The sequence below is a fragment of the Dipodomys spectabilis genome, unplaced genomic scaffold, assembly GCF_019054845.1.
Source record: "Dipodomys spectabilis isolate Male_0828 unplaced genomic scaffold, ASM1905484v1 ptg000288l, whole genome shotgun sequence".
Classification (NCBI taxonomy): Eukaryota; Metazoa; Chordata; class Mammalia; order Rodentia; family Heteromyidae; genus Dipodomys; species Dipodomys spectabilis.
In genome coordinates, this window is record NW_024870965.1 from 449,055 (window position 1) to 465,179 (window position 16,125).

The window sequence follows — 16,125 nt, forward strand, 5'->3', positions numbered from 1 at the left end:
TGCCTTTGCAAACCACAATCCCCTCCTGCTCCCTCCTCCCCCGTCCTGCTCCCTCGTCTTGGGGGTCCACAATCCCCCTCCTCCTGAGGCCCACCCCTCCCCTCCCCTGGTGGGGTCAGTACCCCCTCCTCTTCCTGGTCCTAAACTGGCGGGCATCTGTCTGATCCAGACCGCAGCTTCTCCCTGGGTGTGTGTGGTGGTGGTGGGGGGGGGGGGGTTGTGAGTTCCTGGTGCCCCGTGGCACACCAACCCTTGGGACTGACCCAAAGGCCTAGGGTGGGCAACGATCTTTGTGTCCCTTAGGTGTTTCCACTGTCGTTTCTCAAATCTGAGCAAGGCCTGGGTGGAAGGCATTCTCTGTAGCCCGCGTCCGGAAAGGGCGGCCCCTCCTAGGCAGTGAGCACTGGCTCCCTCCTCCAGGCATCTTTTGCGGGGCGGGGGGGGGGGGGGGGGGGGGGGGGGGGGGGGGGGGGAGGGTGTCACCTGAGAGACACAAGGAGCCAGACTGAACTGGAACAAGAGATGAAGGAGGGGCAGGAAGACAGAGGACTGTGAGTTCAAGGCCAGCCTGGGCTGAGAGAGAGAAGAGTGAGAGACAGAGCAGTCCTCTCTGATTACAGTGCTCATGCCTGTAATCCTAGCTACTCAGAAAGGAGGCAGAGAGCTGAGGATCACAGCTCCAAGCCAACCCAGGGCAGGAAAATCTGTAGGATTCCAATTTGCCAGCAATAAGCCAGATATGGAGCTGTGGTACAAATGGTAGAGTGCTCACCTTGAGCAAAAAAAGCTAAGGGATAGTGTGCAGGCCCTGAATTCAAGGTGAGAGGAGGGGCAGAGGGAGGGGGTGGAAAAGGAAGTGTATATGATGAGAGCGCATGTGTGGGGAGGGGCAGCTAGAGAGGCTGTTAGTGTGTGAGTAATCCTCTGGTCAAAGGCCATAGACAGTCCCAGAGAGGTTGGGGCTAGGATCCTGATTGTCCCCAAACCCATGGGGTAAGGGTCATGGTGGTCAATGGAAAAGAGTGAGAAAACTTGCAAATGGATCTCTAGATGGTTCTGGCTCATTCCTCCACCACCCTCCAGTCTTACCTTCAAACCTATCCCCATGTGATGAGAATTATGGAGAGGAGGGTAAGTTTTCAAGTAAGTTCCTAGGAGAGTGTAGTGGCACATTTCTGTAATCCCACTACTCTACAAGTGGAGATGAGAAGATTCACTGTGAGTCAAGGCCAGCTAGGGCAAAATGGAAGACCCTATCTTAAAGGTAACTAAACAACAAAAGGACTGGAGGCATGGTTCAAGTGGTAAAGCCAAGTGCAAGGCCCTGTGTTCAAGCCCTAGTGCTGAAAAAGCAAAGAAAGAAAGAAAGAAAGAAAGAAAGAAAGAAAGAAAGAAAGAAAGAAAGAAAGAAAGAAAGAAAGAAAGGAAGGAAGGAAGGAAGGAAGGAAGAGGATTCCAGCCCTAACCTTAGAGATTCTGATCAGGTTGGAGGGGTGGGGATGAGAATGTATATTTGAAAAGCACCTGAGATGATTCTGATGCTCAGGCTTACCAGGCCTGAGAACCTGTGGGATAGTTCAGCTTCCCAGCCAGCAAAGCTCCACCCTGCAGCTCACCTGCCTGACCAGGTAACCCTGGGCTGCCCAGCTCCAGCTCCACCTGGCTGCTTGCTCTGCCTCCAAACAGTCCTCATGATTGGAGAGAGCTTCCTGTCTCTGTCCCCTAGGGTTATCCACAAGTCGAATCCTCTCCTGCCCAACAGTGGTACAGATCTGAAGACAGATGCCCAAGTCCTCTTTGACACAGACTTCCCTGGCCGCTGGGGTCCTGGCCTTGGGGGTCCCTGTCATCCATTGAGAAATAAAAAGAGGAGTTTGTGGGGCTGGGAGAGGTGTGGCTCAGTGGTGGAGCACGTGGGTGGCATGTGTGAGGCCTTTGATTCCAATCTGGGGGGGGGGAGCAGACAGAGAGGGGTGGAGACCGAGAGAGCATAACACGAATGGTACAAACAGGAGCATCCTCTGGAAGGACCTATACCCTGCCTGGGGCTTGACTTCATAACCCTTACTTCATTTTTAGATTAAATGTGTGTGTGTGTGTGTGTGTGTGTGTGTGTGTGTGTGTGTGTGTGTGTGTGTGCTCTGGTACTGGGGCTTGAACTCAGGGCCTTGAACTCTCCCTTAACTTTTTCACTCAAGGCTGACATTTTACCATTTTTGGCTTTTTGCTAGTTAATTGGAGATTAAGAGTGTCATGGATTTATTTGCCTGCCTTTGAATCTCAGCCCTCAGATCTCAGCTTTCTGAGTAGCTAGGATTACAGGCATGAGCTACTAGCACTCAGGTTAATTTAACTTTTCTTTTTCTTTTTTTTCTTTTTGCCAGTTCTGAGGCTTGAACTCAGGGCCTGGGCACTGTCCCTGAGCTTCTTTTGCTCAAAGCTAGCACTTTACCACTTGAGCCACAGCTCCACTTCTGGCTTTTTCTGATTATGTGGTGCTGAAAAATCGAACCCAGGACTTCAGGCATGGTAGGCAAACACTCTGCCACTAAACCATATTCCCAGCCCCTTCATTTAACTTTTATTAGCATATGTTAATTGTACAAGGAAAATCTCGATGTGGCATTTCTACCTATCCTTCAGTGTATCCTGATGGACCACCCACCCTGTTGCTTGCCCTACCTTGACTCCTTCTCTTGAACAGTTAAGAGACATCTGTCAATCATCTTGACATGACCCTGCCACAGACCATTCAAAGACCTCATTCAGTGTATTAACTCACTTTAATGCTCAGAGTAACCTTATGAGAAGACAGTGTCAAACCATTTATTTGCACATGATCAAAATGAAAACTAGGAACCAAAAAGCAGTTGAGGAACTAGCTCAAGGTGAAATGGAAGAAAAGGTGGCTGGGCTTAACACTGTAAGAAACTGACATGTGCCGGCTAGAAGATATGAAAACTGGCCTTAAAACAGTGAGTTACACTTGAGGAACTGTCAACAGATAACAACCATGTAAGAGGTCCCTGCCCGTGGTCTAAGTGCTATCTTTATTTGGTGCCTGCATGAGAAGTAGGAGGTGGTTGGAGAACTCACTAGCATAGAAGAGGAAAGTGAGGTTCAGTGGTTTTGCGTGAGTGCATACGTGCACATGCGTGCTTTGTGTATATTAGAATTTGAACTCAGGGCCTGTTTGCTAAAGATTGATCCTCTTCCACTTATGACAGGTCCACTTCCAGCTTTTTGTTGGTTAACTAGAGACAAGTCTCATGGACTTTCCTGCCTGGACTGGCTTCGAACCCTCATCTTTAGATCTTGGTCTCCTGAGCAGCTAGGATTGCAGGCGTGAGCAGCAAGGATTCAATGAGCGTTAAAGGGATTTACTCAAAAGTCACTGGCAAGCAGAGGAGCCTTGATTGGAACCAGCTGTATGGCTTTGGGCCTGCCTCCTCCCCTCTGGGTGTCAGCGCCCCATTTGTGAAATGAAAATGTTGGCCTACATTAGTGAAGCAGTGAAGCTTCTGATGTGCAAACTCATCTCCCCGGGATCTTGTAAAAGGCAGATTCTGTTCAGTAGTGCTTGGGTGGGGCCTGAGACCGGATGTCTCTCACCAGCTCCCAGGGGAAGGTGGTGCTGATGCTGCAGATGATTGCTGGACCACACGGGTGCAGCCAGGCTCCCCGGGACCTGCCCAGCTCTGATGTTCTGAGTTTACAGGCCTAGGAAGGCTCGCCCCAAAGGCCATGAAAAGTCGGGAAGTTGAGTAGGGTGAATAAAGCTCTTAGTGGGCATTCTCCAGGCCTGGACAAGCTCTATTCTAAAGCATCTGCCCCTGAGCCCTGTGTACACCCACCCTTTGACCTCAGCCTAACTTCCCCCAGAGGGTTTGAGGGCTTGAGTCTGGGCCTAAGGGGGTTGTTGCTCCCTACAAGAGGTGTGAAGAGGGCGCCTATAACCCTTGGCCTGTGGGGGAACCCACTCATCCCAGGCAGCCACGCATCTAGCTCTTTAGGATCATTCACAGATATTCTAATCTTCTGGGCTCAAAGTTAGATGTGGCAGGGTAACTTTCTCTTCTGTCTACATTGAGGTCATGTTACTTTTTGTCTTTATTTTTGGTGCTAGGCCAGTGTGTCTCAGAATGAGTAGAACCTCCCTGACAGCTTGGGTAGGAAATTGTCATGAATGGCAAGACCTTTGCTGACAAAGCTATTGGGTTAGCATAACAGCTCATCCTGAGAAGTATATGCCAGCGTCCGCCATGATATGGGGGTGCCTCCTTAGAGACCAGGTACCCACAAAGCCAGTATCATGGCCAGTGTGCATGCGTGTGTGTACGCGCATGTGCACACACACACATACACACACACACACACACACACACACACACACACACAGTAGGACATACTCTGAAACTGCTTTTCATGAATTCCCTGATAAATCTCTTCCAAGAATGTGCCATGAGCCTCCCTGCCTCCTCAGCCTCCAGCCATCTATTAATTTCTCCTTGACCTTGGATTCAGCCTCTTACTCCGCCTGATTGTGACAATTGGTACTCACAGGAATTTCATATTCATGAATATTCATGAGTATCACCATGAAACACTTGAATATCAGAGGCAGGAGAAAAATCATCCTGCCTCTGACCTGGAAGGAATTACTATGGACTCCTCTTCTCTTCTCTTCTCTTCTCTTCTCTTCTCTTCTCTCTCTTCTCTTCTCCCTTCCTTCCTTCCATTCTTCCTTCTCTCTCTCTTTTTCTTTTCTTTCTTTATTTTTGTTGGTCATGTGACTTGAACTTAGGGCCTGGGTGCTATCCCTGAGCTTTTTTGCTCAAGCCTAGTACTGTACCACTTTGAGCCAGAGCTCCACTTCCTGTTTTCTGGTGGTTAATTGGAGATAAGAGTCTCACAGACTTTACTGCCTGGCCTGGCTTTGAACCATGATCCTCAGATCTCAGCCTCCTGGAGTAGCTAGGATTAAAGGCGTGAGCCACCAGCAGGCAGCACTGTTCATTCCTTTCTTTTTCTTTCTCTCTGCTTCCCCTGGCCCCTGGGACTTTAGGAGACTGCTGGAAAGATCTGCTCTCTAGGAAAAGAGGAAAGAGCCACACTCAAGTGCACAAAGTGTCAGTACTGGGGCTCGAGACTCCACCCCACCCCACCTGACAAAGAGAACGTGCTCTATATTCTTCTGGGAGCAAATGTGTGAAAAGCAGAGACCCACACCAAGCTGGGGTGTCATCCCCCCTTGGGGGCTGGGGTGACTAGGAGGGCTGGGAAAAGATGCTGTCACGTTTTCAATCTTTTGCAATAAAAATGCGTTTACGGAAGTCATGCGCCTCATAGCACATGGGTCAGTTCAGGCCGCATGCAAGTTGATTGTAACAGGGCTGAGTAATTCCTATTACCTGGTTTTGTCATAGCCCTCCTAATGTGGTGGGCACAATTCATTACTGTCATGGTTGAGGTCATGGGACAAATACATCTGATGTGTACATGGAAGTGCAATTGTGTTTCTGTTAACACTTGACAATGGAATAATGACTATGATCATACTATACTATGCTTTTTTTTTCTTCCTTTTTCTCTGTTGGTAGTGGGGCTTGAACTCGGGGCCTTGCTCTTTAGCTGGAATTTTCAGTCAAGGCTTGAGCTCTATCACATGAGCTGCTTAGCTTTTTACTGGTTAATTGGAAAAAAGAGTTTCATAGACTTTTTTTTGTCTAGACTGGCTTAAAAAAAAATGTCAGCCTCCTGACACTTTTTTTTTCTTTTCTGTCGGTCATGGGGCTTGGTTGCTGTCCCTCAGTTCTTCAGCTCAAAGCAAGCGCTCTACAGATTGAGCCACAGCTCCACTTCTGGTTTTTGAGTGGTTTATTGGAGATAAGAGTCTCACGGGCTTTCCTCGACCAGGCTGGCTTTGAACCGTGATCCTCAGATCTCAGCCTCCTCAGTAGCTAGGATTACAGGCGTGAGCCACGGGGGCCTGGCCTCTTGACACTTTTGAGTAGCTAGGATTCCAGGCATGAGCCATTAGCACCTATGCTATGCCTCTGTTATTTGGATAGTGTCTTTACCACAAAGCACACTGCACTGCTTCGCCAGCAGCTTCCTGTATCTCATAGTTGTGTCTAGTGGCTGACTTACACCATGCGGGTTTGTGTATGTACACACTGTGATGTGCGCAGATGATAAAACCACCTAACATCGCACTTTCCTCAATGAGCCTCTATCCTACATGACTACATCATTTACATTTGCAATATATTATTACTATCATCTGTAAAGAGAAGCTGGCTGCTGGTGACTCACACTTATACTCCTACTCAGGAGGGAGAGATCAGGAGGATCACAGTTCAAGGCCAGCCTCAGTAAGTTTTTGAGGAGCCCTTCCCATCTCAGCCAATAAAAGCTGGGTGTGGTGGTGTGTGTTTGTCATCCCAGATATTCTGGAAGTGTAAACAAGAGGATCACAGTCCAGTCTGGGGCAGGGCATAAACAGATCCGATTAGTAAAATAAAGCAAAGAGGGCTGGGGGCATGGTTCAAGAGGTAGAGTTCCTGCCTAACAATGATGAGGTCTTGAGAGCTCAAATCCCAGCATAGGACACAGAGAGACAGACCGACAGAGCTAGAGACAGAGCCAGTATGCTATGAAACAGAAACGATTGGCATGTTGAGTGTTGCTCAGATATTCCTGGAAGATCAGAGAAGGCCTCTTTGTTCCTTGGACCCCAGTCAGTCTCCTTCCAGTGTCCTTGCTCCCTTGGTCCAGCATCCCTGAAAGTTATCTTGGGGCAACCCCCTTGCTCCAGCAACATGGACACCCAGCTACCAAGACGGCATGGGAAAAGGAAAAATTCTACAGGCCCGAACCTGAACCCCCGAGCCCACAAATCCAATCTCCATCAGACCCAAGCTGGGATCAAATGCCTTCAAGCCCAGACGCAGCCCCATCAGAGAGGGGCAGTGGGCGCTCTCAAGACGAAAGGGCTCGCTGGTGAATCAGGAAAGTTATTGGGCTGGAAAGTGATTAAAAGGCTGAGCGTGGGAGGGGATTTCCAGGGAGAAAGCCAAGCCCAAGAGCAGGCCCGGGCTGGTCAGCAGCACAGGCTCTGCCCACTTGAGGTCTGTCGTAATTGGTGCTCATAAAACCCAAGCCATTAGAGACTTGAGACTTGGGTTCTTTTTTTTTTTTTTTTTTTTTAAAGAAAAACAGAGATTGGAGAAAAACCTAAAGTATCAGAACAAAGGGCTACACATCAAAGCTGTATGAACGGGTTGGGAGATGTTTTAGGAAGCTGGGGGTGGGAGAGAAGAGCAAGGAGGGAACTATGATCTGGGGGTGCTGTGATACTGGGGGGGAGGGAACTATTTCCTGCCCTATCTAGGCAAGGAGGGGCTACCTGGTCTGATGAAGTTCTAAGCTCTTTTCCTGCCTATCTGGGGTATTCTTAACTTCAACCTTTCCTGGAATTCCATGCTAAAATTACAAGACAAATGGGGAAACTGAGGTCAGAGAAGGGACATGGTTCTCCAAGGTGTCCTGGAGATTACTGCTATTACCTGGAGTGTCCTATCTCCTAGCAGAGGATTCTCTCCTTCAATAGTGAGCATGTTCCCATGTTAGCACTGGCTTCTGGGCGCTGCTGGCTCATACCTGTAATCCTAGCTACTTAAGAGGCTGAGGATCATGGTTCAACACCAGCCAGAGTAGGACAATCTACGAGACTTTTATCTCCAATTAACCACACACACACACACACACACACACACACACACACACACACAGCTGGAAGTAGGGCTATAGCTCACATGGTAGAATGTTAGCCTTGAGCAAACACACACACACACACACAAAAGCAACAACTTTAAAACCAAAATAAGATGTTGCTCAAACTCCACCAGAGCCTTCTCATGTCACTCGGAGTAAATCAAATGACAGCCATGTCGCCTGCAGGGCCTTCCAGGAGTGGCCCTTACCTTCTGACCTCTCCCCTCCCTGGCCCTGCTCGCACACTCCTCACCAACCCTTGACCTGCCAGTTCCCCTTCTTCAGGGCCCTTGTACTTGCCTTCACACTGTCTGGCCCAGTGGCTCCCTCCACATTACCATCTGCTTCCTTTCAGAGCTCCAGTGCTTTCCTTAGTTTGTCAATCAATGTTTTTACTCCGAAACATCATTTGTGTTCAGATTTTAGACTGTAGAAAACAGGAGCTCTGTTTGAATCTCTCCAGGTCCCATGTTTGCCTTCACCTCACCTTCTTCCATTTTTTTTTCTTCCACTTGAACCCTTCTCCAAGTGGTCCCCTTCCTCTCCTACAGGGTGGGGTGACCTAACCTCGCTAGAGCCTTTCCCACCCAGCTGAGTCTTCCCTGGTGCCATTTTAGATTCCTGCCAGTCCGTTCCAGTTGAACTCTGACTGACTGACAGGGAAGATCAGCTTTCCCTTTGGGACGGGAAGAAGAAGGAGCCAATTGCAGGCAGCAAATGGAGGACATTCTGTCCATTTGTCTAATAAGAGAGTCAACAAGTCAATAAGAACCGAGTAAGAATCCCCAGGCCCAACGCCTCCCCAACCAAGTGACCCAAGTCAGCCCAGTTGGAGCTTTCGTTTCTCAGGAGGAGTTCAGGCACCGGCCCCTGGGCAGCCTGCTCCTCCTAGTGTCCGAGTGTTTTGTGATCTTCTGATACCCAAATAATCCAACCTGAGCCCGAGTGTCTCCCAGATGGAGCTATTAGACAAGATGCCAATTGTGGGTGATGAGTCATCTCCTCTAGGCCCAGGAGGTCATGAGACTGGCGGACAGGACTCTCAGGTTCCAAGGACCGACTCAGGCCCTTAGGAAGACGTGGTGGTGCTGGGAACCAAATGTCTAGTTGGCAGCTATCCTAACAGTAGAGTATACCCTGCTGGGGTTTTGCCTATGGCCCTTCTTTGCCCACACACATGTTCCAATGCCTTCCCTCCTTCTTATGGGTCCAAAAGCCTTCAGCCCTCAGTAGCTGAAGAGCGAACTACAGTGGCCAGGTTGCATCTGAGATGCTGAGAGGCTTCTGTAAGCGTAAGCATCTATGTAATGGGTCCTCTGAGCCCCCAACATTCTCAGCCTGGGTTTTTCACTTATAAAGCTTTTTACTTTGCAGCTTCATTTTGGTTGCCTGACCTTGTATCTCATTCTTTCTCATCAGAAAAATAAGCATTGTCATATGTCATGACAATCTAAAATGTGAGAGTGTTCTGTAACCCTTAAAACCTTGGGAATTAACACAGAACTGGGCAGGCATGGATGAGTCTGTGCTCAGGTGTGGGGAGAGGAGGAAGAGATAGACACTAGGCAGAGGGAGGGGTAGGAGCTGGCCTATAGCCCACTATCTTTCTTTGTTTTTGTTGGTCATGGGGCCTGAACTCAGGACCTGGGTGCTGTCCCTGAGCTCTTTTGCACAAGGCTAGCACTCTATCACTTTGAAGCACAGCACCATTTACAGTTTTCTGGTGATTAGAGATAAGAATCTCATAGATTTTTCTGCCTGGGCTGGTTTTGAATCAAGATCCTCAGATCTCAGCCTCCTTGAATAGCTAGGATTATAGACGTGAGCCACTTTCTCAAGGAGAGAAGGTGGATCATGGCAGGACTCTGCAAGGTGATATGCTCAGGAGATTCCTATGGAAGGATGGTGGAGGGGGTTGGTGGTGTCATAGCAGGGTGTGGCTGACACCCATCTTGTTTCTCTTCTATTATGGTACTGTCTCCTCTCCTAGAGGGGCATTCTGGGAGCAAGGAGTTAGCCGTTCAGTGTGTGTGTGTGTGTGTGTGTGTGTGTGTGTGTGTGTTTAGGGAGAGATCAAGCATGGGAAACCAATAGCTGCCTTCCTCTACCCCTGGGCCTCGTGCTTTTGGGGAAGGCAACCCCTGGCCCACAACTGGACTTCCCTGTGCCTGTTACTTTTTGCTCATCAAGGACTGATGTGAGAGATATGAGTAAAAGGAAATTGTCTGTCATTATGTCTTATGATTCCTAGAACAATCTATTATTAACATGTCAATGAAGCCAGACACACGTGGCTCAGGCCTGTAATCCTACTCCTTAGGAGACTGAGACAGGAAGGATCATGGTTAGAGGCCAGCTTGGACAGAAAAGTCTTTCAGGCTCCATCTCAGTGGAAGGAGCTCTGCATGGCGGCACACGCGTGTCACCTCAGGTAACAGGAAACCCTAAAGTAGGGGATCACAGGGCAGACACAATCCCAGTGCTGGAAGCCAGACTCTATCTCAAAAATAACCAGTATAAAATAAGGGCTGGAGATTTGGCTCAGCGGTAGAGTGCCTGCCTTGCAAGTGCCAGGCCCTGAGTTCAAACCTGAGGACTGCTAAAAAACCAAAACATGACAGTGAATAGACTTTTAAGAAACCTTGGCCTGGAGGGCCTGACCCAGGGGTTGCCAGGCCTTCTCCTGGGCATTTCTTATGTGTTCTCTACCTTATTCACCAGGGCAACTCCATGAGATGAGCTAGATTAGTTGTCCCATTGGATAGAAGGGAATGGAGGGCTAATGAAGCTGCGCAGGGAGGCAGTCCAGGGGTGAGAGCCAGGCTTGGAGCCCACTGCAAAGAGAGCCAGGCTTGGAGCCCACTGCAAAGCGGCGGCTTTCCTTTCTCTTCAAGCTTGGTGTCCAGGGAGAAGCCCATTCTCTGGGGTAGGGGCCAGAGGGTCAGAATCTGCAGCAAGGAGGCCACAGGCACAGCCAGAGAGAGGACTGGAGGCATGGGCATCCCAGGTCCTGGCTGGAGTCCCTTCTCCCCACTGCTGAGGGAGGCCGTTAATGACACCAGAGACTCCTCTCTCCTCAGTTCCCACTGGCTCCCCTCTCCCTGCCACAGATGGGGGTATGAGGAAGCGGTAGGGGGTGGGTTGTACAAGCTGTGGACAGCTGTGGACAACCTCTTCTGGTCTAGGCACAGAAAAATCTGTCGATGGGGAACCCAACACGGGCCTTGAGGCCCAGGAAACAGCCGACAGCTGTCTTCCGCCCACCAGGCGACCTGCGGGCCGCCCCCACCCGCCCGCAGCGACCTCGCTCCTCTCCCGCACCCCCACCCTTCCATTCAGGACCTGGTGCGTGTGTGTGTGTGTGTGTGTGTGTGTGTATGTGTGTGTGTGGGGGGGGGGAATGGAGGGGAGAAACCTGTGGTGGCCAAAGGCTTGGCTGGCTGTTGGATAAGCAGCCCCTCTGGGCCGGGCCCCGCTGCGGCCCCGCCCCCGGAGCTCTGCCCGGGCGGTGCAGGCGCCGGGGGAGGGCCGGGAGGCTGGAATGCGCGGCGGGCGGGCGGGCGGCGGAACATGTAAGGACACACCCCGCGAGCTGCCGCCCAGCGCGCACGCCGAGCCCCGGGAAGCGATCGAGCCAGCGGACGGTGGGGCGCGCGGATCCAGCAGGCGCGGCGGGGAGGCTGGATCGGCGGGGAAGACAGCGATCGGACTGAAACACACGGTGGGCACCCGGCGGGCACTGCGCAGGCGGCGGTGTCCGGAGAGCGCGTAAGACCATCGGAGCGCAGGTGGAGCGCGCTCAGGGCCATCGGGGCGCAGGTGGAGCGCGCGCAGGGCCATCGGGGCACAAGTGGAGCGCGCAGGGCCATCGGGACGCACAGCCAGCCAGCTTCGGCTTCGGGGCGGAGAGGGCCCAGAGTCCCGCGCCGCCGATCCCGGAGGGGCGCCGCGCCCGCCGCAGCCTCCGGCTTCCTCGGACCTCCGGGGCGCCCATGACGGCGACGGCGGCGGCCGTGCTGAAGGAGGGCGTGCTGGAGAAGCGCAGCGGCGGGCTGCTGCAGCTGTGGAAACGCAAGCGCTGCGTGCTCACCGAGCGCGGGCTGCAGCTCTTCGAGGCCAAGGGCGCCGGCGGCCGGCCCAAAGAGCTCAGCTTCGCCCGCATCAAGGCCGTGGAGTGCGTGGAGAGCACCGGGCGCCACATCTACTTCACCCTAGTGACCGAGGGCGGCGGTGAGATCGACTTCCGTTGCCCCCTCGAAGACCCCGGCTGGAATGCCCAGATCACCCTGGGCCTGGTCAAGTTCAAGAACCAACAGGCCATCCAGACCGTGCGCGCCCGGCAGAGCCTGGGGACCGGGACCCTCGTGTCCTAAACCACCGGGGTACCAGCTCACCTTCATGCGCCTCACCACTGAGGTGCCGAGAGGTCACGCCAGGTAAGCCTTAGGCCCTCTTCCTCCCCTCCTCCGACCCTGAGGAGGAGGACCCGGGACCAGTACTCCACTGCAAAGGCAGACCATCCCAGGGAAAGTTCTGGGGCCAGTAGAATAGGAGCCCAGGAGCCTGGTGGCCCACTCAGTTGAGCTGGCCTTTCTCCTACCTAGGGCCCAGGGTCCTGAATATGACTCAGGGGTGAGAAGGGAAGGTGGGAACCCTGGGTCGGAGATCGGATGGGATCCAATGGGATCGGATGGGGTGGGCCTTCCCACTGGCTGGTGGAGGCCCTAACTCAGGTCCAGGCAGCTGGCCTGAGCATTTCCTCAGGTCCCGGGCCTCTGGCCTCTAGCCTCTTACCCCCCACCCCCCACAGGGCTCCTAGACTGTGGCTTTCTGTCATCTGGGGAGAACCAAGGCTGGGAGATCAATCTGCTCTCTGTCTGCTAGGGCGAACATGGAGTTAGGTGTTGAATTGAGGCAGTAACCTTCTGTTGGTGAACCTCAGCTCTAAGGTGGGGCTCAGTGGAGGGCCTGGCTGGGCCTATCTGAGGCCACTGCTGTTGTGGACAGTGGCTTTGGGGCTGAGCTGTTGGGAAGGCTGGGGAGCTGGGACCACCTGAGGCAGACTGTGGCCAGGCCACCAGTACCTCTGCCTGCCCACGAGGGTCCCTTAAGGCCCAGGGACCAGGGGAGAAGTTAGAAGAGGGTGTGGGGCTGGGTAGGTGCATGAGGACAGGATGGGGTCACGTGTTGGTATCTGTGATGTCTTAATCCTCATTGAGCAGCAGGGTAGAGGGTGGGGGTCGATTAGTAGTCAGGGCAGCTCAGAGGAAGGACCTAGAGGCCCTGGCACTCAGCCCAGTGCCCTCTTCCCCAGATACCACTCCCTCCCCATGGGAACGAGGAGCTGGGTTGAGGAAGGCTTGATACCACTCTTGGCTGAAGTTTTCTCTTCTCCAGCAGACACCTGCGTCCCCCACACCCTCACTCCACTCCCACAGTACCCGGAGTGCCTAACCCTGCACCTTCTTGCCCCGACAACTAGAGTCCTGTTGAGCCTGCGGCCCAGCTAGTACCCAGCCCCTTTGATCCTCTTGTTCATTTCCTCCCACATTGTGGTGAGGGTTGGCTAAGAGGCAGGGTGTAAGGCAGACCCTCTGAGCTGAGTAGATCTGCCTTGATTCCCTGAAGGCCTGGAGGTGGGGGTGGGAGGAAGCAGATGCTACTGACCGCAGCGAGTTGCACAAATACCCTTGGCCTTCTATGCTCAAGTTCATGATTCTGCATCTGTGGATTCTACCAATAGCCCTGGAGACTGAAAATAGCTGGGGAGGCCGGGCGCCGGTGCTCATGCCTGTAATCCTAGCTACTCAGGAGGCTGAGATCTGAGGATCACTGTTCAAAGCCAGCCAGGGCAGGAAAGTCTGTGAGACTCTTTATCTCCAACAAACCACCAGAAGACCAGAGGTGGCACTGTGGCTCAAATGGTAGAGTGCTTGCCTTGAGCTTAAGAGCTGAGGGACAGCATCCAGGCCCAGAGTTCAAGCCCCACAACTGACCAAAAAAAATAAATAAATACATAAAAATAAGAAAATATCTGGGGGGAAAAAGGTTAGAGTGAACATGTGCAGACCTTTTTCAGTAGGGCAACTTTTTATGTGCTATTTACATTATATTAAGTATAATGAGTAATACAGAGATGATTGATATGGAAGATATGCATAGATTATATGCAAAAACTATGATTGTGTAGTATGTATTTTATGCACACACACACACACACACACTACATATTTAGTGCCAGTACTGGGATGAATTCAGGACCTTGTGTTCTTGCTTGTCTCTTTTGCTTGAGGCTGTTGCTCTATCACCTGAGCCATACCTCCACTTCTGGCTTTTTTTTTATTGGTTAAGCCAGCCTAGGCTGGCTTTGAATCTCCGTCCTCAGACTTCGGCTTCCTGGCTAGCTAGGATTACAGGTGTGAGTCACCAGTGCCTGGAGATGATGTCATTTTACATGAAAGGCATAAGCATCCAGATTTTGGTATCTCTGGGGGCATTCTGGCATAGTCCCCTGTGGTAATGAGATGTGGCTGTATTATTTTTTCCTTGGCCTGGGGCAGTCTCTTGTGATGCCCCCAGCTCGTAGTTGATACTCAGTGATGCCCCTGCCCTAATTGCTCTTCTTTCTCCTCAGCTTCCCTGCCCACTTGGGCTGCTGGGGGCCTCACTGGTCCATGTGATGGGCGCAGCTGTGGTCATGGACCAAGTGTGGGAGATGGGCCAGGAGAGAAGGGAGGAAGGCCTTGCGGGCTGAGGATGAAGATTCAGCTCCTGGACACTCAAGACTCTCATACCCAGCTCCAGGACTCCCAGCTGTGGACCCTGTGTCATCTGTCATGGTGGAGAGCTGTCAGTCCCTCTCTGGTGGTCCTCCATTGGTTCTGCAGACTGCTGTTGACCCCCGGCTCTGTGCCATGTCCCTTGTGGGGTGCCAAGCCGATGCCTCAGGACGGCAGCCTGGCATCTGGAGGACAAGCGCCTTTGGACAGCCCTGGGACTCGGCTTGAGGAGGAGGAGCCGCTGGGCCTGAGGCCCACATTTGGGAGGGGGTCTCCTGCTGCTTTTGTCCTTTTGGGACCCCCACCAATCCAGGCCCTCTCTTTGCACACTTCTTCTCCCACCTCTACCCCTCTTCCCCCCATGGTGGTGCAGGGCCTGGAGGTGGTAGGGGGTGGGATGGGGGTTGGCCATTACCATTTCATGTCTATTTCCCAAATGAAGATGCCTGGCAGAAGGCAGTAACCCGCTGGCTGCTGAGTGAATTTCTTTCTCACAAAGGCCCAGGACTGGGAGCATCTCCTTTGCCCACCTTCCCGGTCCATTCCCTATTCTGAAATCTCTAGCCTGGATAAGGGGAGGTCCTGCAGGGCCAGCTGATGGTGGCCTCAATGGGACAAGAAGACCACAGTGGTCATTCAGGCCCCATGGATGCTGCTTCTCTAGAAAGTGACTTTGTCCCTGCCATGGTAGGAGGTGGCTCACACTTTGGAGAAGAGCCTTATTTCCCTGTCATTTACATCCTCAGGATTACCGTGAGAGAGTGAATCTTTCCTGATGGTTGAAAATGAATCATCAACATGGGAGAAACTGAGATGTAGAGAAATAGCTGTCCTGAGTTAGACTGAAACTTGATCTGGTACCTGGGGTGCTGCCTCACTCTGGGATGGCAGCTCACTCTTCTTTCCTCTGTCATTTGCCACGTCCGACCTTCCCTGCTCCAGGGCAGCAGATTTCTTCAGTCACCAGAAGGAGTAAGAAGGCTGAGGGGTCCCTCCAACAATTTGAGGTCTCTTTAATAACCTCTCTGAGCTTCTGACCCATCTCTTTCCCTTTCAGATTTTTTTCTCCTGCCTTCTAATCAAGATTTCCCTGCCTCTGTGTCCTAGGCCCTCAGTCCTCAGAAATATCTTTCACTGAAATGTGAACTGCACTTCACCATTGAACATGAATTTCTAATTCATAAAGGAACTCTTAGAGTTCGTGTTCATTGTCTCCTTAAGGCTGTACCTGACCACCCCGTGGGTAGCTTTATCCTGCCATAGCAAATAAGCGTCATCTTCGGTGTGGTTCTGGACCAGGACTGAGAATGAGCTGGGCTAAACCAGAGGGCTGTGTTCGATTGGTGATGTCTGCTGTGGGCTTTGGGAGCCCAGGTGTGGGGAGAACGGCATTGCTTACACAGGGTAGGGGATGGAGACAAGGTGGTTGCCACCCCTCCCTTGATACAAGCAGTGTGAATGGAACAGCTGGCTTCTCCATCCTTCTATAAGGCATTCTAGAACAGAATCCTTGCTATTGCAAGCAAATGGAAGGGTGTCTGATGGGAATTCAGGCATGAAGGAGAGAGGC

General features: G+C 52.0%; 1 protein-coding gene across 1 annotated transcript; it reads left to right on the forward strand.

Moving 5' to 3' along the window:
- The first annotated feature begins 11,319 nt into the window (after positions 1 to 11,319).
- Positions 11,320 to 15,752, forward strand: Phlda3 (pleckstrin homology like domain family A member 3). Its single transcript, XM_042701221.1, has 2 exons — positions 11,320 to 12,212; positions 14,411 to 15,752. The coding sequence occupies exon 1, from the start codon at positions 11,769 to 11,771 to the stop codon at positions 12,147 to 12,149; it is 381 nt and encodes a 126-aa protein (XP_042557155.1). The 5' UTR covers positions 11,320 to 11,768; the 3' UTR covers positions 12,150 to 12,212; positions 14,411 to 15,752.
- The last annotated feature ends 373 nt before the right edge of the window (positions 15,753 to 16,125 follow it).